The sequence below is a fragment of the Hoplias malabaricus genome, chromosome 7 (assembly GCF_029633855.1).
Source record: "Hoplias malabaricus isolate fHopMal1 chromosome 7, fHopMal1.hap1, whole genome shotgun sequence".
In the NCBI taxonomy this organism is placed as follows: Eukaryota; Metazoa; Chordata; class Actinopteri; order Characiformes; family Erythrinidae; genus Hoplias; species Hoplias malabaricus.
Genome location: NC_089806.1, coordinates 1,357,972 through 1,385,013, shown reverse-complemented (window position 1 = coordinate 1,385,013; position 27,042 = coordinate 1,357,972). Strand labels below are relative to the sequence as shown.

The 27,042-nt window shown below is 42.7% G+C and overlaps 2 protein-coding genes across 4 annotated transcripts in view; both read left to right on the top strand.

The window, feature by feature from the left end:
- Positions 1 to 3,232: 3,232 nt before the first annotated feature.
- LOC136701649 (E3 ubiquitin-protein ligase TRIM35-like) lies at positions 3,233 to 7,396 on the top strand. Its single transcript, XM_066676289.1, is given in 7 exon segments — positions 3,233 to 3,444; positions 3,446 to 3,629; positions 4,697 to 4,792; positions 4,878 to 5,108; positions 5,209 to 5,231; positions 5,317 to 5,435; positions 5,524 to 7,396. Coding segments are annotated over 7 exon segments (1,404 nt in total). The 5' UTR covers positions 3,233 to 3,235; the 3' UTR covers positions 6,066 to 7,396.
- An 11,962-nt stretch (positions 7,397 to 19,358) lies between these two features.
- LOC136701579 (NACHT, LRR and PYD domains-containing protein 3-like) overlaps positions 19,359 to 27,042 on the top strand; it is a 52,365-nt gene continuing 44,681 nt past the window's right edge. For all 3 annotated transcript variants that reach the window (XM_066676179.1, XM_066676178.1, XM_066676180.1), the window contains exon 1: positions 19,359 to 19,628. The gene's annotated coding sequence lies outside the window, so the exon portion shown is untranslated. The remainder of the gene's footprint in view (positions 19,629 to 27,042) is intronic.

The window sequence follows — 27,042 nt, the reverse complement described above, 5'->3', positions numbered from 1 at the left end:
TTAACTTGTTTTTTGGGAAGAGAGAACTTTTTAGGAGAGATGGACTGCACGTGAACAAGAGGGGTGTTAAACTACTGACAGACAACCACATTCTCTCAGTGTGTAATCTATCCACTTCTCTTGGTGGTGTCACATCAGCACCAACATCCACGAACTCTGCTAACAACCTGAGGGAGCAGCAGACACTGGACATGAGTGGAAATGACCAATTTTATCAGCTGCCAGAGACACCAAAACCCCAAGAGGAATCCTCCATGTCCTCTACCCCCCCCCCCCCCAACATCACCCCACCTGAACCTCCCAGCTGCCATGGAGAAGCTGGTATCAGCTGGGACAAGGCTGTCACTTTCCCTGTCAGCCAGCCCTCAGGTGCAAAGAAGAACCACCCCAGCTTCTACTCCACCCTCATCTACTGCCACTTCCCCACTGCAGTCCCGCAGCCTGTCCCCTAAGAAAAATCATGCTCCATCACCACCTAGAGCACCTCAATGGAAGAGACAAGCTCCTTCACCCCAGAAAGGGAGCTTTGCTCACAACCCCATCGCCAGCAGGAGTTTCACACAGCTTCATCAGCTGATAAGGGTGAGGAAATGTGATGTTTTTTGGGTCCTGGCTGCTGCAGTGATGATGGCAGCATGTTTTCAAAACAAGCTTGGACCTTTGGCGCCTGTAATCTCTCCCATTCCAGTACTTATCAGAGAGAGAAAGAACAGGGAGTTCAGGTCAGATTCTGTGAATGTAGCCAATCTACAGCAAATAAAATGTGAGACACAGATTCTGTGGCAAAGTGCACGAGCTGCTAAGTTAGCTCTTTTAAATATCAGATCTCTCCCAGACAAATCACACTTATCTGCTCTTTTCCATGGTTATTTTCAGTGCAAGCAGTTATCATTTGGTGACTTCACAACATTTGAGTACCTCTATGTAGATCTGAAAGGGACACCACAGTGTCAAGAACACAGAGTCGGACTGACGGAGGCGGAGGCACACGCTACAACACAGACGTGTATTTAAACCAAAATAACAAAACAAACACAAACAGACTTGAGGGCAAACACGACGACTGATAAATGAAATGACTCGAAAGAACAGCATGAAACGAGGAAACAAAAACAAGGAACAACTCACTAGGAATTAGAACGCAAACATGACTAGGATTAGGAAACAAAATAACAAGACTTGTAACAGGAACAAACTCAGCAACTCCCAGGACGCAAAAAGCTAAACTCCCCAGGAGCTGGTGCAGGAGGGGCCAGGAAGAACAAAACAGAACAAACCCACAAGACTCAGGACAAGACAGGAAATGGAGCTGGGGACAAGAGACTCGACTGAAACGGACACTGGACAGGACTAGAAAGAAGAGACGGGAATCGTGACAAGACAGAGGACAGAATCGGAGACAGGGCAGGAGCAGGCACACGTGACTGGACAGGGGGCTGGACATTTGACTGATGGGGACTGAGACTGGATGGGTGTAGAAAAAAGGGACAAGACTGGTGATGGGACTGAGGCTAGGTACTGGGACTGTACAGGTGACAAAACGCGGAACTGGGACTGGACTTGATTAAAGACTGGGGACTGGACTGGAGACAGGACAGGTGACGGGACTGGGTGCTGGGAATGGATAGGAGACTGGACTTGAGACAGGACAGAGGGTTGAAATGGGGACTGGACAGGATTAACAGGGGACTGGACAGGACTTGGCAGGGGAACAGGCACCAGGACGTTCACTGGGACAGACACGAACACAGTGACAGGGACAGGAACAGAGACCAAGGCAGACACAGGTACAGGGATGAGGACAGAGACAGGAACTAGGACAGGAACAAACAGGGGAACCAAAACAACTGGAGGGTGCCCAGGACTGGCAAAAGTATGTGGGGCTGTCCGAGGTACTAGCCTGGGCACAGTTCTGGGGATTGGCCTAGAAGTCTGTGGGGCCAATTTACGGACACGACCTGAAGCGGCCGGATCCACAGTCACGGGTGCAGAAGCGGCCGGGGCCACAGTCATGGGTGCAGAAGCAGCCGGGGCCACAGTCATGGGTGCTGAAGCGGCTGAGGAAGCCGCCCTCGCTGGAGCAGGTGCGGCTGAGGAAGCCGCCTTCTCAGGGACAGAAGCAGCTGAGGAAGTCACCTTTTCAGGGACAGAAGCGGCCAAGGAAGCTGCCTTCTCAGGGACAGGAATGGCCTAGGAAGCCGCCATCTCGGGGACAGGAGCGGTCGAGGAAGCCGCCTTTTATTTTCTGATGTAGAGGTCAAAGAGGCCTCTCTTGGGAAATATGACTGGTACTAGAAATTTTCATATAAAAATAAAAATAAATAAAATATGGTGCTAACATATATTCTATCTAAAAGCAGAGCTTTAAATTCCCAGTTCTTCTGCACTGACCTTCTTGTCTAAGTGCCACAGTGAAACAATACCCTGTAGTAGGGACTGTGACTCCATTGGCTGCTGATTGGCTAAATAAAGCTGATGACCAGTGAGAAGTGCATTCTCTCTTTAGGAGCCGTGGAGTATCTGCCCTTCGCCCTGGCTGAAAGAGAGTTGCTTGTTCTGTCTCCCCAAAAATAAATAAATAAAATGTGTAAACCTTTAGTTTCCAAATATTGGACGATTCTGTATTTTATGGGGTGGTTGTCAACACTAGTTCCAGCCCAGTCCTGCTCTCTCAGCTAGCCATTTCACATCCAGTTAATCATCCAGGTCAAAACAGCTGCACATGCCCAGAGTGACAAATAGACTGAAAGTGTATCTGTGGTATTATGTGGATACTATGAGTAAACAATAAGCCTGATAACTAATCATGAAATTGCCTGCTAAATAGTTTTATAATACATTTTTAATCAGTGTGATTGATTACTTGTTGCAGCCCTAATAATGTGTTCATAATAAACACCTGTTGGAACTCCCCTGTTTTCTGTTGAAATGAATGTGAGCAGTAGTCAGTGATGGTCTTCCTTGTGTAAAGCTCCTCCTACTGAGGAAGTGCTGAGTGTGAGGCATCTCCTGTCCTTTACAGACAGACTGCACTGTGCTGGGGTGAGTCTAGTTTTATAAAGAGCTTTATGGAGAATTCTGAGACAAATTTTCAGTTCTCTGAAAAAATTGGTGACTAACTGCAGTGGGAAATCTTCCTGTTTATCCTGAAACACATCTGAAATCAGAGTTATTTTCACAGAACTGAAACTGAAAGAGTGAAAGATCTGACAACAAGGAACCACAGCTGAAGGAAATGGCTTCCAAACCTTTCTTGGAGGAGGATCTCTTGTGTCCTGTGTGCTCTGAAATTTTCAAGGATCCTGTTCTTTTGCGCTGTAGTCACAGTGTGTGTAAAGCCTGTCTGCAGAGGTTCTGGGAAACCAAAGTATCCAGAGTGTGTCCAGTGTGTAAAAGAAGATCTTCACCAGAAGTTCCTCCTTTAAGCTTGGCTTTAAAGTGCCAAGTTTTTACAGGAGAGAATTCAGAAAGCTGCAGCAGGATCTGAAACACCCTGCAGTCTGCACAGTGAGAAACTCAAACTCTTCTGTCAGGACGATCAGCAGCTGGTGTGTGTGGTGTGTCAGACTTCCAGAAAACACACCAACCACAAGCTCTGCCCTGTGGATGAAGCTGTTACAGACTGCAAGGTAAACACACTGTTTACATGATTTGATTAAAACATGAAAAGGCAGTCATTTTTTATTAGAATGGGCATAAAAATTAAGCAATAATACACGAGAGAGTGCTATAATGTAAGATATTGGTGTACTGTGGTCATAGGCATGAGGCCGCAAATATCAATAACCAGAGCCATTATCTCACATTACAGAAAGAACCTCAAGTGTATTATTGTTGTTGTATATTACAGTTTTCACCATATATTTTCCAGATAAAGAGGACAGAAAAAATGGTTTATTACAAGATGCTGGGGGTGGGTTTCTGATAGCCATTTTCCTCCAACAAGGAAAACATTTGGATTGCACCAAATTTTAAAAGGTTTAGCACATCACCACCAAAATAAACAGGCTTCAGAACCTGAAATATTTGTTGACTGCTGGAATCACAGAATAGTATATACTTGAACACAAACATTGATGCTGTCTGTTAGGTTGTGGTGCTAAAGGTGCTCAAGAAAGAGCACAGAGAATTATCACTGTGCAGTGAACCCATCATCCAATTTCTAATTTGAAAACTGTAACTAAAGATACTGGTTCTGGTCACTGATCTTCAGAACTTCACGCCTTGTGTCTATGACCACAGTACACCAATGCCAATATATCACATTATAACACTCCCTCTTGTGTATTATTGCTTAATTATATTTATAACTATACCACCTGATGAAATCTTTCTATTAGAGAGTTGTTATTATAATGTAGCATATGTAACAATGTGTGGTAAATTCAGCAGAGACTATAAAGCTTTTACAGTTTCCTTTACAGTGATTTTCAATACATTTAGGGGTATCAAAATCAAACACCCTTATCTAGATGATGGTCCTCATACTTAAAAGAGACTGTAAAATGGCAGTACAAAACTTTTGAAGTGCAGACAGATATGAATTTGAATTTACACAGCTACAATTAGTAAAGGCTGGTCACTAATTACCTCATCTGTAGATGAACACTGTTCAGTCCAGGTTGCCCAGTGATCAGTGACTGAACCCTGGACAATTAAACCCAGTTTTAATCCAGTGTGTTTTGATTTATTTCAGGATGAACTCAAGTCTGCTTTGAAGACCCTGCAGAAGAAGCTGGATCTGTTTAAAGAGTGTAAACTGAACTGGGATCAGACTGCAGAACATATAAAGGTGAGAATCAAACACTACAGAGATTACAATGTTAAACATTATCACATCATCAATCCTCTCTCACTCCATCCCCTCTTGACTCCAGACTCAGGCTCGGCTCACAGAGAGGCAGATTAAGGAGGAGTTTGAGGAGCTCCACCAGTTTCTCAGAGATGAAGAGGCAGCCAGGATCGCTGCACTGAGGGAGGAAGAGGAGCAGAAAAGTCAGAGGATGAAGGAGAAGATCAAGAAGATCAGCAGAGAGATCTCATCCCTTTCAGACACGGTCAGAGCCGTAGAAGAGCAGATGAGCATCGAGGACGTCCCCTTCTTACAGGTGAGGACACTTTAGTCAGGGTTTGTCCACAGACGTTATTCTCTATTTCTTTCTGATTAAAATGACCACAGTGACCCTCACTGGCCTCATTGTTTTACAGAAGTACAAGTCCACTCTGGAGAGGTGAGTGCTGTGTCTCCTGTCTCTCTCTTTTCTGTGGTTCTGAACTCAAAGCCACAGCAGCACTGACTCCTGAATTTTCTTCCAGAGCTCAGTGCACACTTCAAGATCCAGAGAGGCTTTCAGGAGCACTGCTCCATGTGAGCAACCACCTGAGCAACCTGAAGTTCACCGTCTGGGAGAAGATGCAGGAGATCATCAGCTTTAGTGAGTCTCTGAGTGTGTTTATGTGTGTATAGAAACACAAAAATAAGAGTATAGAAATACTGTGTGTGTGTGTGTGTTTTATTTTCAGCTCCTGTGACTCTGGACCCCAACACTGCTCATCCTGTTCTGACTGTGTCTGATGACTTAACCAGTGTGAGATGGAATAAGAAACAGCAGCTCCCTGATCTTCCAGAGAGATTTGATGAATGTGAATGTGTGCTGGGTTCTGAGGGGTTTAACTCAGGAACACACTCCTGGGATGTTGATGTTGGAGAAAGCAAAGAATGGGAGGTGGGAGTGATGACAGAGTCAGCTCAAAGGAAGGGAGACATAGGCTCCAGGAGTGGAGTGTGGGGTATGGGATATTACAGTGGTCAATATAGAGCCTGGTCAACACCACAGTCAGATACTGTCCTCTTAGTTTCACAGAAGATCCAGAGGGTCAGAGTGAAGCTGGACTGGAACAGAGGAAAACTCTCATTCACTGATCCTCTTACTAACACACACATTCACACGTTAACACACAGATTCACTGAGACACTTTTGCCGGTCCTTTGTCTTTTTAAAACTGTGCCTCCTCTGAAGATCCTCCCAGTTCAGAGCTCTGTTAGAGTAAATCAGTTCAGTTAGAGCTTTTTTTTTACTTTGAGTGAAGCAATTCAGTCAAATGTGTTCTACTTTTTGTCCTTGTGAATAGTGATGATGAGTGCAGCATTCTTTATCTTCCACGGGATATAAAAGTGCCTGAGCTTTATGGTGTCTGTGCCATACATAAACCTGCCTGTCAGACCAAAATAATTGGTACCATGTCTCATAAGAGCACACCATAGATTACCATATCCCTTGAATGATAGAGAACTCTGTATGACTTGTGGGATATGCATGCGTGATGTGTTTGCATAAAAATATTTAGTTTTAATTCATTATTTAGCACACAAGTCAGTGTCATTTTTTCCTGCCTGAGACACATGATATTGTCAATACAGGAATATTAAATGCCTGCACATCTTTAGAAATGGAATGTTCCATTAATCTGATGTCAGCTTTCCCTTAGCGGGCTGCCAAGAGTTTAACTTCACAAACATGAAAACGCCTCACAACTTATAGAGATGTGAGCATTCCCAAGCTGTCACCAATTCATAACCAATTTATACACTGCTATCCCATAACATTAGGCATGTGTGACAGGCATAGGCTCTGCTTTCATAATACTTTTATTATTTTTGCACTGCCACCATAGCAGTGAGGATCCCCCCTGATGTTTAGCTACTCTCCAGGTGAAGTATGAGTGGATTAGCTGTGCTCATGTATCCTCTGTTACCAAGATTTTTAATGCTGGATTTTATTGATGGTTATGTCTGCTTGAAGGTATGCACAGTGTTAGCATGCTCTTTCATTAGGTTTTAAAATAAACTTGATATTAATGTGACTGTGTTTCTGTACATGTGGGTCACTGAATACATGTGTGCTCTCCTATCCATGCTGTCTTGCTACACTGTTAGCTAGCAGCAACAGCATATTGGCCATGTGATAAATCATCAAATCTAATTAAATCAAATGTATTTATATAACGCTTTTTACAACACTGAAAAAAAATTATTATTTGATTCAGCATGCCATACTTAGGAAATTCATTAGCTTCTACTTAAAAATTAGTTTTTTAGCTGTACGTCATGTACATGTACATTATATGCAACTCAAAATTTTTATTATTCCTTGAATTCATATAAATGCATTGAAAGTATGATGATCCCTTTTGCACCCAATGCTGGCCAATATAGAGACTGGTAAGGCCAGTTGGTGGAGTTGGAGATATACTTGGCTATACCTGTGGGAAATTGGCAGAGGAGCTATAAGCAGGGCTCGAGAGATGTGTTTAATGTCACATGCTGAGAGAACATCTTGTACTGTGGTCTCCCTCTCTTTCTCTTTCTCTTTCACTCTCTCTCTCTCTCTCCCTCTCTCCCTCTCTCTCTCTCTCTTTTTCTCTTTCCCCTAGACAATATTTTTTAACATTTTAACACTTAAAGCCTTAATAAAGATACTTATTTTTTTATTATAAGTTTATGGTCTACCTCCTTATTTATGTTGCGCCTGAAACAAGCTGGCTGTAACATAAAAAATTAGGGGTGCTTGTCCAAAATTAGCTATATGATTTACTAATAGGCATTTAGATGAACCGTAAAATCACTGTAGTAAGTAACTCGGAGTAGTTACAATGTTCCAGCTGGACTGTTTCAGTTCTTCCATTGGCTCACTTCTTTGTTATTTTGTTTTGTTATTTTTCCTTTTTTGTGTTTGGAGGTAAATCCAGGTGGAGATTTCATTCTCTGTTGGGGATACGCATTTCAGGCACTTGATCTAAGTCATAAGATCAGGTGTTATGAAGTTAGCATTTAAAGTTGCCTCGAGACTTGTTCGTCTTTGAAGACTAGAGGAAGGATTTAGTTTATTGTTTAGGCAGTTAGGACTCAGAGTTACTGGGAACCCAAGTTACAGGGTTCAGTTTCCATGGGTGCACGGGTCATCAGTTCTAGCACAGGGGAGATCCAATGAGAAAAAGACAGCAATGTTTTTGTCCGCATGCGTGTGTGAGATTTTCGCCAAAGTGGTAAGTCAGTGAAGTATTTAACAAAGTAAAGCATATGTGTATTTGGAATTTAGTGATGTTACAGTTAAATGTGGTATTTTAGAAGTAGATGGGCTTATGTGAAATAAATGAGCATTTTTGTATTTAGGCATGCATGGAAAAAGAAATTAAGAAGGAGACTTTCTGAGTAGGCCTATGGCAGAGCGATCAAATTTGATGAAAAAGGAACGGGACACTGCTTTGTGTGATACTTTTTCAGTCAAAAGAAGGTGGGAGTGGTTTTAGTGCTACTGAGAGAAAGTATTATGGTAACCCAGTTGATAATTGTTGTAATACTAAGGATGGCAGCTGTATAGACAGCGTTAGGGCTGATAGCTTGGCTGAACTACAAGAGGTTGGTCATTCTAAGCTAGATAAAGTGCTTCAAAGTCCATTGACTTCTCTTTTACAGGTTTCTCGAGAAGATTTAATAAAAGAGCAGGCAGATGACACTATTCTCAAATCATTCTTCTCACAGGTTATTTCTGAATGTAAATCAGAGGGCAAATTACCCTTTTATTTATTGAGAGAGTGTTTCCTGCACTAGAAGTGGCCTTTTGTTAGAGATGGTTTCACTGAGGAAGTCGTTCAGGTAGCAGTACCCAGCAACCAGAATGCAGTGTTGAAAGTGGCTCATGATGGCATAGCAGGGTATACAGGGGTGAAAAAACCTATGATCTGGTTTCACACAGGTTTTTTTTGGACTAAGCTGAAAAGAGATGTAGCTAGTTATATTAGGACGTGTCACACATGTCAACTTACTAGCAAGCCAAACCAAAAGGTGCCTGTTGCTCAATTGCAACCAATTTCTATTGCATTAAAACCTTTTAAACATTTGATAGTGGATTGGGTGGGCCCTTTGCCCTGCTCAAAGGCAGGCCACTGTTATTTGCTCACTATAATGTGTCAGTCTACTTGCTAGCTGGCAGCTTATCATGTATGATCAATAAACACAAAGGCTATTTTGAAGGCGTTGACTAACTTTATATCCGTGTTTGGCATTCCAAAAATAATGCAGTCAGACCATGGGTCTCATTTTATGTCTAGGCACATTCCAAAAGCTATGAGGCAAAATTAAGCAAGACGTAATATTTCAAGTGCCTACAACCCCCAAAGTCAAGGTGCTTTGGATTTCTTTCATCAGACCTTGAAGTCTTTATTGAGAGCTTCCTGTGTGGATCTTGGGGCTGACTGGGAAGAAGGCTTTCCGTGGTTGCTTCTTGCTCTTCCAGACGTAGTGCAGGAAAGCATGGGTTTCAGCCCAAATTAATTAGTATTTCCTCATACAGTTTGAGGGCCTACTGCTTTAGTAAGTGATAATTGGAACTCTGATGATCCTCCAGAGAATGCGGAGGATTATGTAAGGAGGTTTCATTATAGGCTGTATCAAGCTCGGGTGGTAGCTCACAGAAAATTGGGAAAGGCCCAAGCAAAAATGCAGCATCTGTTTGATCGGTAGGCTTGGATTCGTAAGTATAATCCATAGGATCAAGTGTTAGCTTTGTTACCTGTGGTAGGAAATCCTTTTTAGGCAAGGTTTGCAGGTCCTTATACTATTGACAGGTGTCTTTCCGCTCATAACTATTTGTTGAGAAGACAAGACTGGAGAAAGGAGATTCAAGTATGTCATCTTAATTTGCTTAAACCATATTATTCCTATGTATTTGTTATCTTGATTAATAAGACTGCTTGTGAGGCAGAGTGTCACGCCCTGGTCATGTCTGTTTTCCCGGCCATGTGCTCTTGCACATGGTTCTGTTTGTTATTGCTCCTGTCTCCACCCTTGTCCCGCCTTAGCTCCACCCTCTCGTTGTGCTTCTTTGTAGTCCTGCCCTCTCGTTATCTGTCCCAGGTGTTCCTTGCCTGTGCTGTGTGTATATATAGTACCTTTGTTTCAGTGCTCCTTTGTTGGCTCTTGTGTGTGTAGATGTGTGTTTCTGTGTCTCTGTGTTTACATGTATCTACCCTGGTTCATGGTTTTTTCCTGTCTGTCTTTGTTTAATTCGGTTTAGTTTAGTCTTGTCTTCATTCTTTCTGTATTACCTGTGTTTATTTTGATTCTGTCTTTGTTGTAAATAATATTCCTTGTATGTAGGTCCGTCTCCCTTGCCTGTCCTGCCAAACCATGACACAGAGAAAGATTTGTCTGCAAATACAACCCCTGGCACAAATTATGGAATCACCAGTCTCTGAGGATGTTCCTTCAGTTGTTTAATTTTGTAGAAAAAAAGCAGATCACAGACATGACCAAAAACTAAAGGCATTTCAAATGGCAACTTTCTGGCTTTAAGAAACACTAAAAGAAATCAAGAAAAATAATTGTGGTAGCCAGTAACAGTTAGATTTTTAGAACAAGCACAGGGAATATATTATGGAATCACTGAATTCTGAGGAAAAAATTATGGAATCATGACAAACAAAATAACACTCCAGCACATCACTAGTACTTTGTTGCACCACCTCTGGCTTTTATAAATGCTTGCAGTCTCTGAGGCATTGACTTAATGAGTGACAAACAGTACTCTTCATCAATCTGGCTTCAGCTTTCTCTGATTGCTGTTGCCAGATCAGCTTTGCAGGTTGGAGCGTTTTCATGGACCATTTTCTTTAACTTCCACCACAGATTTTCAATTGGATTGAGATCCGGACTCTTTGCAGGCCATGACATTGACCTTATGTGTCTTTCCTCATGGAATGTTTTCACAGATTTCTCTCAATGGCAAGATGCATTATCATCTTGAAAAATGATTTTATCATCCCCAAACATCCTTTCAATAGATGGGATAAGAAAAGTGTCCAAAATGACAATGTAAACCTGTGCATTTTGTTGAAGATGTAATGACAGTCATCTCCTCAGTGCCTTTACCTGACATGCAGCTCCATATCATCAATGACTGTGGAAATTGGCATGTTTTCTTCAGACAGTCTTCTGCATAAATCTCATTGGAACGGCACCAAACAAAAGTTCCAGCATCATCACCTTGCCCAATGCAGATTTGAGATTCATCACTGAATATGACTTTCATCCAGTCATCCACAGTCCACGACTGCCTTTCCTTAGCCCATTGTAACCTTGTTTTTTTCTGTTTAGGTGTTAGTGATGGCTTTCTTTTAGCTTTTCTGTGTGTAAATCCCATTTCCTTCAGGCGGTTTCTTACAGTTCGGTCACAGACTGTTTCCTCCCATTTGTTCCTCATTTGTTTTGCTGTACATTGTCTGTTTTCAAAGCATATTGCTTTAAGTTGTCTGTCTTGATGCTTTGATGTCTTCCTTGGTCTACCAGTACGCTTGTCTTTAATCACCTTCCCATGTTGCTTGTACTTGGTCCAGGTTTTAGACAAGCTGACTGTGAACAACCAACATCTTGTGCAACATTGCGTGATGATTTACCCTCTTTAAGGAGTTTGATAATCCTCTCCTTTGTTTCAATTGACATCTCTGGTGTTGGAGCCATGATTCATGTCAGTCCACTTGTTGCAACAGCTCTCCAAGGTGCGATCACTCCTTTTTACCTGCATACTAACGAGCAGCTTTAATCTGATGCAGGTGTTAGTATTTGTAATAAATATTTGCAGGGTGATTCCATAATTTTTCTCCAGAATTGAGTGATTCCATAATATATTCCCTGTGCTTGTTCTAAAAATCTAACTGTTACTGGCCACCACAATTATTTTTCTTGATTTCTTTTAGTGTTTCTTAAAGCCAGAAAGTTGCCATTTGAAATGCCTTTAGTTTTTTGTCATATATGTGATCTGCTTTTTTTCTAAAAAATTAAACAACTGAAGGAACATCCTCAGAGACTGGTGATTCCATAATTTTTGCCAGGGGTTGTACTTTGAGGCAAGTCAATGATGGTGTGAAAGTACCATCATGGGAGATAGTTGAGGGATGTCTCCAAAATAATGAGATGCGGACAGTATTGGATAATTATCTGCCACAATTAATAGGGCAGCAAAGAAGCAATATTTTGGAGTTGATGGAGTCATTTTTCTCTTTATTTCCAGATGTACCTGGATGTACCTCTGTCCTAAAACATGACATTAATGTAGGGCTTGCACAGCCTTTTAAACAGCAGTTTTAATGAGTTCTGTTAAAAGAGGAAACCTTAAGGAATGAGATGAATTATCTTGGTGCTAATAACTTGGTTGATCCTAGTTGTAGTGCGTGGAGTTTTCTTTGCCTTTTAGTGAATAAGCCAGATGGTACATATCAGTTTTCTACTGATTACCGGAGACTGAATGCTGTGACTAAGCCTGATTGTTAATCTTTACCCAGGTTAAATGACTGCATCGATTGAGTTGGTTCAGCCATCTATGTAAGTAAGTTTGACATGTGAAGCAAATTGGAGAGCTCTTTAGCAGCCTAAAAGTAGCTAATCTAACTGTTAATCTTGCTAAATGTAAATTCAGACAGGAGAGGATTCCAAAGATTTTTGGGCATGGTAGGCTATTATTGAGGTTTTTGTAAGAACTTTGTTATGGTAGTCGCACCATTGACAGACCTTTTAGGTGCTAAAATTCCTTTTAAATGGTTGGAGGAGGCCCAAGAAGCAATTTGAAGAGACCAAGGCTCTCTTGATAACTGCTCCAGTTTTACTTCCCCCAGATTTCTGTAAATGATTTTGTCTTGCTATAGATGCTAGTGATGGTGGAATGGGCCCTGTATTGCTGCCAATGGGGTTGGATGGAATTGAACATCCTGTATGCTACTTTTCCAAGAAGTTCAACTGACATCAGCAGGCTTAGTCTACTATAGAGAAGGAAACATTGGCATTCAAATGTTGGGACAGTTATGGTTTATACTGACCATAAAACTTTATTGTTCATAGCACACATGAAAAACCAAAATGTCAGGATAATGCATTGGAGTCTGCTTTTGCAGTCCTTTAATCTGATGATTAGACATATTCAAGGGCAAAATAATGTTGTTCCTTGTCTTGTATTGGCTGTTAACTGTCTTGTTATTCCTATTTCCAGGGTGATGGGATAGAAGTGGAGGTGATGAGAGTTCACAGGGCTCGTCCCTTAGGGACACCTTTTTTTTGGGAGGGGAGATGTGATGAACCCATTTTGTGCCCTCTGCTGGCTGAGTTAGAAACTGGAAAGGCCAGTGGGTGGAGTTGGAGGCATACTTGGCTACACCTGTGGGGAAACTGGCAGAGGAGCTCTAAGAACAAGCCCTTCTTATAGCTCCTCTGCCAATCTTATAGGGCATGTTGAGAGGACATCTTGTTCTGTGGTCTCTCTCTCTCTCTCTCTCTCTCTTATTGTAGGATTCAGGACCTCCCCTGGAACTGAACACTGGCTATGTCCGGTTTGAAATCACTTTTATTTCTAATTCATCATCACTCTAAATCTTCCCCCTAGACAATTGTACTTAATATTTTAACACTTAAAGCCTTAATAAAGATTTATATTTTGTTATATGTTTGTGGTACTTATTTATGCTGGCCGTAAAAAAAAATATATAATGTTGAGTTGTTTCAACTTCCAGCTAAATTCAAGTTCATCCAACTCACTAGACTACAAAGAAGACACATGTCATATTCCTGAGTATTTTTATGTCAATTTCAGCCATATTTTCCTCCTAACAACAAACTTCAGCGTCTCTTCTCAAGTAAAATAACAAAATTTAATATTAAATAATTCTCATTTCAGTTCGATGTACTCTTTCTTCATTAACAACTACCACTTTTGAATGCAGTTAATTCCTGTTATTATGAATATCTGCCCTGTAAGCTGCTTGGTTAAATGGAAGGTTTATGCAGCTGTGAGTTATTCTCAGCCAAATCCTTTATGTTGGTTTGACTGCTGTTGTAAACTGGTTTTCTGGTGGTTTCAAAGTGAAGAGGGGAGACCAGTCAGGATATAATGCTGTTTATTGAGAGCGCTGATGGTCTCAGACTGTTCTTAAACTGATCTGATGGTCTGTGAGAGGTACATATCTTTATACCCCATTTCCATTGATCATTATCTAAACAGGATCTAAAAACAGGATGAACCGTTGTAACGTATCACTGTCGTAAACATACCATAAACAACTTAGGCCATCATCTGAGTTCCTGGTGCACAGTCGTAAAATTAACCATATTTGTCTGAGCTTATCAGACGAGGTAAGGCCAGGGAACATGTGATCTCCAAACCAGTCCAAATTCCAGGAGAAATGGTACAATTAAAATAAAGGAAAAACAATACAACATTACTCCCTCTTGTACGTAAAAGAAAACGTACACACAATAAACTAAAGAAACATAAAACAACAAAAATAAACAAAATGAAAACTTTTTCATATTTCTAAGTGGAATAGGCCTTATTTCTTTCCTAATGTATCCTACATTAGATATAATTGTTAGTGTAGAGTAGTGTAGTGTAGTGTAGTGTAGTTGGAAGACATTGTCACTGCTCGCATCTGAGATGTGAACAGCAGCACATGTAGTCCATAGAGTCAGTAGAAGAAACAACAATCCCATTTTTATTTCTGTCATCTTCCTTGATGAACTAGGCTGGATTATCAGGAATGGTGAGATGAACACACCCATGTAGAAATCTCCAAAGGAGTTTCAGTTTATCCACTGTTATTCTTGACTTTACCTAGAAGGTACAAAAACAAACAAAAAAAAAAAAACTTGGTAGTGTCAAGTAAACAAACAAAAAAAAAAGACTTGGCAGTATCATGTTGACTGTATATAAAATTGTAACATTTTGAAGAACATTATTTCACTATTTCATTGAGTATTACCACGTCTTACCCTACCTAACACTGGGCTCCTAAGATCCTGGCTGGAAGTGTGGAATGCTAATCGTAGGGAGAAAAAAGGGTGTCTTCACTTTGGGTGTGGACCCTATAGCCTACATGCTTACAGTTCTTCCAAAAGCTCTCCCAACCAGTTCAGCCATCTGTCCCTAGTTATGTGGTAACACTACTTTTCCTCCCTTGACACAACAGTGCTGCATCTGTTACTAAAAGCACTTGGAATGGGCCATTCCATTTTGTCTCAAGTGGACCAACTGTGTGATTTTTAATCATCACAAATTGTCCAGGAACAATTGGATGTCCCCTACTGGAAGGCTCAGTCCAAGCATCTTTAACATGTTGTTGTACATGAATGGTGTACAGAATTGGTGAGCTGCTTACAGTACATTAATAAGGCATCTGAAATAAGATACACATCTGCCTGTCTAAGATCAATACTTCCTGGTAGTGACATGGCACATCCTGTAATGATTTCATATGGACTCAAACCAATTTTGCGTGTAGGTGAGGCTCTGATACTACACAATGCAGCAGGTAGCACATCCACCCAAGAAACCCCACTTTGGTGTATTTTTGATAAATGCTGCTTTATATTTTTATTCTGTTATTCCACCTGACCAGATGCTTGAGGTCTGTACAGACAATGGACCTTCCATTTAACCTGCAACATTTTCATCACTTCCTGCACTGCTTTTCCTGTGAAGTGTGTTCCCTGGTCAGACTCTATGATGTCAGGCAAACCCCAACGTGGAATATAGTCTTGGACCAGTACTTTGGTTGTGTGAAAAGCATTTCCCTTTTTGGTTGGATAAGCATCTATCCAATGTGAAAATTTATCAACCACAATCAACACATTTGCTTTCCCTGACAGGGAGAACATCTGCAACTGAAACAAACTCTGAACTTCTCCCATGGAGCAAAAACATTTCAGCAAACCTCTGTGTGTACTGACTCACAAACGCATTTTTGCCCTGATGACATTCCACAACCTTTTTCCAGCAAACAGTAGACCCTTAACAGTTCCTAATGTACTGTAAACAACCCCATATTACATCCCTGCACTGCTTTTCTAGATTATTACTAGATTTCAACTTATCTATCTGTGTCTCATAATATTCCTCCATGACTTCAACCTCATCCGGCAGGAGTATTTGTGAGCACACAGATATGATGTCTAATGGATGGAGAGAATACAGTTTGATTTTACATGTCATTTGCGTTAAGAAAGGATCAATGCCCATTTCCTTTGGATGCTTAAACTCTTTAGACAGACGGTCTATCTGTTCTGGATTTAGAGGGTTGTGCTTAATTGATTTTACTTGTTTCACAGAGCTGGAAGATCTTTTAGAGTCATATCAGCTCTGTTCACTCCAGTGGACCATTCTTTGGTGATGCTTTAAACAGTGTTTTAATTCAGGGTCTGGGCTGGTCCGTTACCATTGGCTGGACCAGACGTAGGAAACACCTTTTTAATCCAGAAGAGCTTCTCATTGGAGACACTGCTGATTTGTTCAGTTTGAGTAGAGTGTTTACTTTGAAATTATTTCTTTTCTGGGGTTTGTTTTTGTGTTTTTTGTTTTCAGTTTAAGATTCACTTTCCTATTTAGCATTAAAAGGTATTCAGTCTTGATTTAAATGTAGTTTGCTGTGGTATATTTGGTATTAAAGGCATTGTTAATCCTTATTTTAAGTTCCATTTAGTTTCTTTTGTGTGTTTTTTATTAAAGGTGTTGTTTACATTTTATTTCAGGAGTGTGTGTAGCTGTCCCACCAGTGGAAACCTGCACAGTCAGTGTACCTCTGTCTGTGTCCTCCTTCCTTTCCCCGTCTTTAGTAGCAGGGCCCTGAAGAAGCTCCTGTTGTACTGTCTCTGCTTATAGAAAGTAAACAGGACACTGATAAAGCTCTGAATGTTTGCTGATTGATGGAAGTGCATCTTTTAAATGGTTATTAAACATTTTGAACTGAACTCAGTCATGTCTCGATGTTTTCTAAATGTATCAGGTGTCTGTGGGCTTTTTACGTTACATTTCTTGGAGTGAAAGTCCCTAGGTGGCGTAGTGGAGTCACTTGAGTGTTTCTCTGAGTCTTTAGTGAGGGACACAGTAACATTTCTGCAGCACTAGTAAATATCTGTTTAATGAAAGTAAGGTTTATTTGTGAAAACAGAAAGGATTTGAGCTGAATGTGGTGTTACACTGTTAAACTTCTCTTATCTCTTCAGAGAGAGGGTCCCCTCAGTGCGGATGAACACTCCGACCCACCTCTACACCTCAGACAGCCCCACACTGTGGACCGAGCTGAACTGAAGCTGAGAGAGCGACCAGGGGAAGGCACAAGGCCTCTTTACAGTGCTCTATATGAGAGAAACACACACTTCACTGCTCTTCAGAAGCTCTCTGGGCCAGAGTCGAACACATTCATGATTAAAAAAGGACTGCGTCTTACTGGTCTCCATCGTCAGGATGTCTGTGCCAGACCCTCCTATGGCCACTGAGATGGACAAACAGAGGAAGAGCAGAGACCGTGACTCCGGCACCTCTTTCAGCTCCGGAGCTGAATGTGAGGTGTCCCCTTGGTGTACGTCCACATTCTTCACTGGACACATCTCTCAGGTCGAATTCTCCCTCTGTTTTCAGCTGGGTCCTCGGGGGACAGACACAGTGTCTCTTCGTCCTCCCTGGCGTCACAGAGAGGCAGAGCACCAAGAACACCCCCACGTTTCAGCAGTCTCTCATTAATGATGTGCTGATGACTCTAAGGATATTTCCGTCTGCTTGGAGGTCACAGAGAAAGATTTAGAGACTGTCCACCTCAGGAGGAGCCATGATCTTTGGGTCATCATGCACACGGGACGTCTGAGTACGGACTCGCTGTTCAGGGGTTTAACGTTCCCCTATCACTTCCCAAGGGTGAGACGGTAAGGACAACACTTTGTGCATGGAGCTATTGTCTTTGTGACTGGTTTATTCTGCTTGTTCCAGGCGGCCTAAAGAACAGGCTGAGTGTTACAACCCAGTCTAGGGTTGAGCCATTACAGAATGAGGTTGTATGTTGGGATTAGTGTATGGGAAAGGAATAACTGTAACAGAGATGTGAATGTGGACAAAAAGGGCACAAACGAAAATACAGAGGAAAAAATAGGAGACCATTTTGTCATCGAGACATCTTTGTCAACATAATAGGGACTGAAGGGTTTATCAGGACAAACATCAAGAGGTCTGGGTTTGGAATCATACTCAAATCACAGACTGATCCAACTTTAGTGGAAAATCATCAAGACAAGTTCAAATGAGTCTCAGTAGTGTGTGTGTGTGTGTGTGTGTGTCCTTCACGTGCCGAATGGATTCAGGTCTGGGGAAGGAGGCCAGTCCATAGCATCAATACCTTCATCATGCAGGAACTGGACAAACTTCAGCCACAGGAGGCCTAGGATTGTCCTGCATCAGAAGGAACCCAGGGCCCACTGCACCAGCATATGGTCTCACAGTGGGTCTGAGGATCTCATCCCTGTCGTATTGAGCGTTAAGGATTCACTGCAGCAAGTCACATGTATTATCAACTGTTTACACAAACTTCTTCACAGCAGTACATACAAGTCTACAGCACAAGCCAAGCCCCGAAAACTCCTCCTCTTCTCCCACGCCCCCGCTACATCCATTGAGGCCGTAGCTATATTCGTATAAACATACTACATTTATTAAACATCCGAACAATTACTCCACATCTCCCCTTCTTAGAAATGTCCTGTACACCTGCTCTTTTAACACCCTACGGGCTCATTTAACTTGAAGAACACACTTAAAGCTATAACTGTACTTTTTAATCATATCTTATCAAATCTCATACTCCTATAAGTCCAGTCTCCTTGGTTTAACTACAACTCTGCCATAACGAGTCTGCACCATAACTGGTGACTTCTGAATTGAGTCTGACTGTACTGGTGTATAAGTCTGGTGCAGCACTGGTGAAGCTGGAATCTCCTCCTCTGGTTGAGCCAGAATGTAGGAAGCTCATCATTCATCTTAGAGGCAGGTATAGGGACCAGATGACGTCTGTTTCTTCTAAGAACTCCATGAGGGCTTTCGATAAGGTAAGATCATGGTGCAGAATGGTTAGTCACTGTAATGGAAAGATGCAAATTAACACTAATGAGTAATGATTAATAATAACTAATGACATAATATATGGGGTTTGATAACTCTTGGTTAATTCTTACTAAATGATGTAGGCCTTAGTGCTTGAAGGTGAAGGGAATTATTGCATTGTGTGGTTACGGTGACCTGTGGGAGGAATGCGCTGAGCAGATTAGAAGGAAGGCAGTCAACAACTGAAGGACATTCTCACCATTTCTCCCTGGCAGCTATAAAGTTGGAGATAATGAGGCACCAATAAGTGAATGTTTGGGTTGATGGAACGAGACATGATGTAATAATGGTGTACGTGACTGAGGTCCTATATATGGCTTGGATTTGTTCAATAAACTTGAGAGATAAGAGAGAATCTTTGACTGTGTGTCTTATTCCTCTGTTCTCCCCAAAGAATTCTTTGAGCATTGATCTTTCGATCTTCCTTACTGGTTATACATAGATTAATTTTAAATTCGCCATAACAATTTGGGGGCTCATTGTCCGGGATATCTCGTGTGTCTGATGTCTTCCGAGCAGGGAAACAAGGCGGATTGAAAAGAGCAAATCCTTCCATCCACCAGAAGCCTCCAGAGTGAGGAGGTGGCTCCATTCTGGGTCCACTGGCACCGCTGATATTGAACTTGGCACGGGACGCCAGGAGGGAACACCGATTGACCCGCAGTAAGGTGTTGTTGATTTTATGTTTCCAGAGCTGACGAGCTCCTAGGGCAGGACATTCTATTGAGTAAGGTGCCTTTAGATATAGTCCGCTAGAGAGGGACATACAGGTGACGTCAAAGTAATCTCTAAGAGAGATTACTTTGCAGGTAATCTCCTGCAAAAAAGCTTTATATATGTATATATATATATGTGTGTGTGTATATATAGGGTTTTTTTCCTTTAATTTTGATTAATTCATTTAATTAACTTGGAATTTATTTTAAAATACAATTATGGGGTGTTGTTACAGCAAAACGGCACAGAACCAGGCTGAGGAAAAAGATAAAGTTAATAAGGCTGCATCACAATACAGATACATGCCGAAGGAGTATGGCCCAAGCAGTGTGAGGCAGATGGGAGAATGGGTTGAACTGGGGTTCCCTGAGGGAGGAAGCTTCAGTCCAAGTCAGTTGGAACAGTTGACAGATGAATTAATACATAAAGAGCACGAGACTGAAACACTCAGACAGAATTTTCACCTTAGTGGGTGTGGGTGTTGTAAAAAACTTCCAGAGCCGTTTGTAGCAGACCGTCAGACGCTACAAATGTGGAAGGATGCTGCAGCACGCCTGGTCTTCAACCAGCCTAAAAGAGCACATGTCACGCCCCTAATAGTTGAGCTGCATTGGCTACCCTTAGCTGCTCGCATCAAATTTAAGTCACTAATGATGGCCTTCAGAGTATTCACTGGCTCTGCTCCCATCTACCTCAATAGACTCTTAAAACCATACGCTAGCGCCCGCCCTCTCCGTTCCTCAAAGGAGCGCCAACTAACACTAACACGACCAAACCCCCGTACAGGTCAGTCGAGGCTATTCTCATCTCTGGGACCACGCTGGTGGAACGAGCTTCCAAGCACCATCAGAGCAACAGAAACCCTCTCTGCATTCAAGAAATCATTGAAAACCCAACTATTCTGAGAGTGTCTTTTGCACTGAAAGTCTTTCTTTAATGCACTTATTACTTCCTGCATATTGCACTTAATGTAAGGTATTTTGTATAATTTGTGCTGAAGTTTGAATGTTAGATCCTCTTTTTGTAAGTCGCTTTGGATAAATGCGTCTGCCAAATGCATAAATGTAAATGGAAGGAAGAAGCAGATAAAAGAATTCAGAAAAAGAACAGAAATGCAAGGAATAGAGAAGTTAATGAGGATGTTAAATCAAATGTTTCTGCTATTTCACCAATATCTAACCATTGTGCAAATGTTTGTGATGTTTGTGCTGTTCTTCCATGAACTCCCGTGCCTGTTCTGGACCTTCCACCCCCTCCTGAGTACGGCCTATATCCAAAGATCAGCTGGGACCTGGACGTGAATGCACATCGCCCAGCGCAGGCCTCAGCACCGCCTCTCTCCCATCGCAGTCACCTGCACTCCCTCCACCCACCGAGACACAACCAACCGCTCAACAACTGCTGCAGACTTCGCCAAAGGACCCTCCCATCCAGGCAGCGCGAGAGATAAGGGTGAAGGAGGATGAGACTGAGGAGGAAGAAGAGCCACTGTTCCCAGGCTCTCCCCCTCCAGACACGCCTGAGAGCACCACAGAGCCAAGCGTAAAGCCCAAAGCAAAGAAAAGGGAGGTCGCGCCACTAAGCATGAAACTCCGCTCCAGGGACAACGACGAAGAGATTCCCGGCCTTGTCAAGGCCATGAACCAGTTTAGCATGCCAATGCTTGAGGTTCCGATGGGTGAGACCATCGGACAGGTGTTCAGACCATGGACATTTGCTGAGATCAAGGAGGTGGGTGCTTCTCTCCCCGAGGTCACAGATGGGGGAGAGGAATTCTGCAAACGCTTAAAACAGTTCTGTGAGACTTTCCGTCCGAGCCTGCATGAGCTGGGAAGAGTGCTGGCCGTTCAGATGGGAGTTGACTGGACGAGAGTGCAAGGAGATCTCATGACTGGAGTGGACATTCAACCCCAGAGAACAGAGTTGGGTCAGGCGTATCTGACCAAATTTGATGCATTGTGTGAACGCATCAAAGGGTGGTATCTGCACCAACATGACCCGCGAAAAATTGCAGAGTGTAAACAACAACCAGGAGAATCCGCGCGGTCCTTCCTTTCCCGCCTCCTGGAAGTGACAAGGAAACACGGAGGCGGCGGACCACCAACGGAGGACTGGGAAACTGCGGACATAACAGCCTGGGAAAGCCAGCTGAAATATCACTTCGTGTGTGGATTACGCCCAGATCTACGCGCCTGTGTTGAAACCAACTGTTTAGATGTGGACGTGGGCCGACTGAAAGAGGTGGAAAAGTATGCAGCGCATGCAGAAAAACTCCCGAATGCCAAGAGAGAAAAACAAAGAGAAAAGGAGGAGCGCAAACCGGTTGATGCACAGCTAGCATTGTGGAAGCAGGCATCGGACCTGATTCATAAGAGACTATCCCAACAGACACGGAGACCAGAGACAAGCCCTGCAAGCAATGGAGCCTTCCTACTGAGAGGAGGCCTTGGGGGTGGAGGAGCTGGACGGGTATGGAGTGCCTGGACGAACATCAGAAACGATAAGTGAACGACTTTTATTATTAACACAAACTAATGCTTACACAGCCATGCCTAGGATAACCATGACAGTGGCAGGGAGAGAGCTTAGTTTTTAGTTGATTCAGGGGCCACTACATCCACTCTTAGAGCTTCACACTTCACCTGTATCAGGTACCAAAACCACAGAATTTGTCACAGAAACTTTAAAGTGTTCTTTACAAACAGGGGAAACTTTCTCACATGCATTATTGTTTTCAGAAGTGTGTCCAATTAATCTCTTGGGAAGGGATTTAATGTGTAAACTGAAAATTTCTTTAAAGGCATCCTCTAACGGCAAGGTTTGTGCGGAGGACTCAGTGGATTATGCAATGATAAAGCAGACATGTGGCCAGCCTTTGTATAATTATGAGTGGAAACTAGCTAATTTAATATTAGCTGATGATTTACTATCCACTGTACAAGCTAAATGTTCAATATCCACTGACCGCCTCACAAACATCGATGTGATGTTAGCAGAGGACCTTCACTGTAAAGCTTCTGTGCATGAAGGTCCTGACAGTGAGTTTGTATCAAAATGGGACATGTGGGTTTTAAATGAGAAACTGACTTTGAATTACATTTACTGGGAAAATGGACGTTCTGCGGCACAGGTCCTTCTCTCACCCTCACAGAGGCATTTGTTTGATTCAGTAATTGAAAAATGCACCGAATTGACAAAGCCCTGTGAGGATGAGTGGGTGGATTTGGGGCCATTGTTGTATAAATGCACCCTTTTGGGAAATTGGGAAAATACTGATGGTGGGGAACAGAGAAGCAGGGGAACAGGGGTTTTCCGAATCCCATACACAGCTATGGTCTCTGTTTTTCGCACTGTTCAACTCGTCGATCTGCAGACGCACACAGGCCAGAGCTGTGTAGGGGCCTGAGTGTCTATGGGCAAAAAACAAATACGACGTCGGATTAATAAAATCTGCCCAACCAGTCGTGGTCACTCCAAAAGGCGATTACCGACCAAAAAAATGTCAGTATCCTCTAAAACGCGACGCTGTAGAGGGTATCACCCCGGTATTTGACTCGCTCGTTGAGGCTGGGGTGATCGTTCCGTGTCCTGAATCTCCGGTCCAAACTCCAATATTTCCGGTGAAAAAAATCCATGGTCCGGGGGAGCCTGATGAATGGAGGTTTGTACAGGATTTACAAGCTGTAAACTCCGCCATTCACCCGCGCGTGCCAGAGGTTCCAAATCCACACACAATCCTATCACAGGTACCTGCAAATAGCACTTATTTTTCTGTAATTGATTTAGCAAATGCATTTTTTAGCATTCCGGTTCATCCGGAAAGCCAGTACTGGTTTGCTTTAAGGGTAAAATGTGGACGTGGACACACCTGCCCCAGGGGTACGCGGAGTCTCCGACCATTTTTAATGCAGCCCTTAAGGCTAATCTGGAAGATTTTGTTTTCCCGGGGGGAAGTGCACTTGTACAATATGTTGATGATTTGTTGGTTTGTTCACCTAATGCAGAGACATGCAAAGAGGACACAATAGCACTGTTGTGTTTCTTAGTGGAGAAAGGACACAAGGTCAGTCTGAAAAAACTTCAATTTGTCCAACAACAAGTGTCTTATTTAGGACATGACATATCTGCAGGGGGGAAATCACTGTCCTCCTCACGTGTGCAGGCAGTTTGCCAAATTCCAAAACCTGTAACTAAAAGGCAGCTGAGGAGTTTTCTGGGTATGACATCGTACTGTAGACAGTGGATTCTAAATTATGCAGAGCGAGAGGCACCATTATCTGCTCTAATTCATGGGAAAGGACTATCCACTCATGACAAATTTGAATGGACTCCTGAGGCTGATTTTGCTTTCACAGATTTGAAATCTGCTTTAACACAAACACCTACTTTGGGTTTACCAGATCCTAACAAACCTTTCTTTCAAACAGTGGATGAGAAAAATGGTTTCATGACTTCTGTGTTGCTGCAAGAGCATGGGGGTCGTAAGCGCCCAGTGGCGTATTTCTCTAGTAAACTTGATTCTGTAGCTCAAGGGTTGCCTAAGTGTCTGCGTGCAGCAGCAGCAGCAGAGAGAGCAGTTTTAGCTTCCCGAGATCTTGTGTGTTACAACCCTCTGACATTGTTGGTTCCACATGCAGTTTCAATGATTTTGTTGGAGCAGAAAACATCTCACTTGTCAGCAGCGAGATGGTTGCGGTATCATGGTATGCTGCTCGATTCACCCAATGTCACTATTCAGCGTTGTACAATTTTAAATCCAGCAACTTTACTCCCTACATCAGATGATGGAGAACCTCATGACTGTTTAGCAGCCATTTCACAGGTGTGTTCTCCCAGGCCTGATTTAACTGACGCTGATCTCAAATTGTATGTGGACGGATCCGCGTCTCGTGATGACTGCGGAAAAAACAGGGTGGGATTTGCAGTTGTAACCTTGCATGAGTGTTTGTGTTCTGGCAGGCTTTCAAGTTCTCTATCAGCGCAGGCAGCAGAATTGGTGGCTCTGGTGGACTGACTCCAAATATGCATATTCCTGTGTGTTTGATTTTGGAATGATATGGTCCCACAGAAATTTTCTGACATCCACAGGGAAACACATTGCACATCACACATTGGTGGCAGCACTATTAAAAGCACTCATGTTACCAAAAGCTGTTGCTGTGATTAAATGCCAGGCTCACACAAAAGACACTTCAGAAGTGGCACGAGGAAATGCTTTTGCAGATGAAGCAGCAGAAAAAGCAGCTGGTAATGACCTAATGCTTTCTCCTTTCCAGGAATCCTGTGTTCCAGAGCCCCACCCTCTCACACTCTCACACTCAGAACTAACTTCGCAGGCCTCAGAGGCAGAGCGTTCTGCTTGGCGCAAAGCAGGCTGTGTTTTCAAGGACGGAATATGGCAAGCTTTAGATGGTAGCCCTTGTCTACCCTCTGCTTATTTTTCCTATTTTGCAAAATTGTCTCATGGGAGAGATCATGCATCCAAAGGGGCTATGGTATCTGCAGTACAGCGAATCTGGTACACAAAAGGGTTCACTATTTTTACACTAGAAACTTGTCAAAAGATGTAATGTTTGTCGTAGCAAACCGCTTGCGCCCTTGCGCGATAGAAGTGGGACATTTTCCAGGGCATTGCTCCATCATGTGGGTGGTTGATCAAAATCAAAGAGTGTTTCAACTGGGGTCTGATCACACAACTACATTTCAGAACATGTATACTCTCTATCCACCACACTACACGCTCCTGGTGACCCAACAGAGACCAAGGGCTGACATATTTTGGCAACGGAGGTTGTCTTAGATCGACCCTTCCTTCAAACTGGACAGGTACATTTGCTCTGGTCATGTTGGCAGAGCCGACACTTATTTTTCCTGGATCCAAATTGTCCGGCCTTCCGACTAAAAAGGTGATTCACAGGGCCAAGAGAAATTTCTTGGGGGACCGTTTGATTTACTTAGATGCAACAGGCATTCCACGTGGGGTCCCCGATGAATTTAAAGCGCGGAACCCTATAGCCGCAGGGTTTGAGTCTAATTTCATATGGGTAACGATGAACAAAAATGTGGATTGGATAAATTTCATATGGTATAATCAACAGCGTCTGGCCAATATGACTCGTGACACACTGAGAATTCTGGGGGAACAGTTGCATTACACTTCACAAATGACATATCAGAACCGAATTGCCCTAGATATGATTTTGTCTGAAAAGGGAGGTGTCTGTCACGTGTCTGGTGATCACTGCTGCACTTTCATTTCTAATCACACAGCAGCAAACGGGTCATTCACTGAGGCAATGAAGGAGTTAACAACTTTTACTGAGGAGTTGTATGAATTTTCAGGTATAAATAATGACTGGATGGCATGGTTTGATTCCTATTTTGGTAAATGGGGAGCACTGGGGCTGAAACTGGCTGTGGTGGTGATCATTTCTCTATTAGTAATAGCACTGATCATCAAAATTATTGAGTGTTCTGTTGGTATACAATTCAGTATGGTGAGTGCAGATGTGTACATGGAGCTTGACCCTGCAGCCGAGAAAAATCTGCTGGATGAGGTGCCTCTTGAAATGCCCCAGCCACTTCATGCCTCATTTGATGAGGAGTAAATATTTTTATTTATTCACTTTTCATTTATTAATGCTGATTTCAGGTTGATTTTATAAGTTTAAATAATCATTTGATATGTAATCATTCAATATTCATTCATTATCTGTAACCCTTATCCAGTTCAGGGTCGCGGTGGGTCCAGAGCCTACCTGGAATCATTGGGCGCAAGGCAGGAATACACCCTGGAGGGGGCGCCAGTCCTTCACAGGGCAACACAGACACACTCACGGACTCTTTGGCGTCACCAATCCACCTTCCAACGTGTGTTTTTGGACCGTCAGAGGAAACCGGAACACCTGGAGGAAACCCGCGCGAACACAGAGAGAACACACCAACTCCTCACAGACAGTCACCCGGAGCGGGAATCGAACCCACAACCTCCAGGCCCCTGGCGCTGTGTGACTGCGACACCTACCTGCTGCGCCACCATGCCGCCCATCATTCAATATGTTTTTTTTTTAAATGCATGAGTTATGATGCCTAGACTGAAAGCTTAGCTAGTCTATGGTTGATGTTATCTTTTGCATTTTCTTTTAGCAATATTATGATTAAAGATTTTAAATCATAAAAAAGGAGGAATGTGACAGAAAAATGCAGATTAACACTGATGAGTAATGATTAATAATAACTAATGACATAATATATGGGGTTTGATTAATCTTGGTTAATTCTTACTAAATTATGTAGGCCTTAGTGCTTGAAGGTGAAGGGAATTATTGCATTGTGTGGTTACTGTGACCTGTGGGAGGAA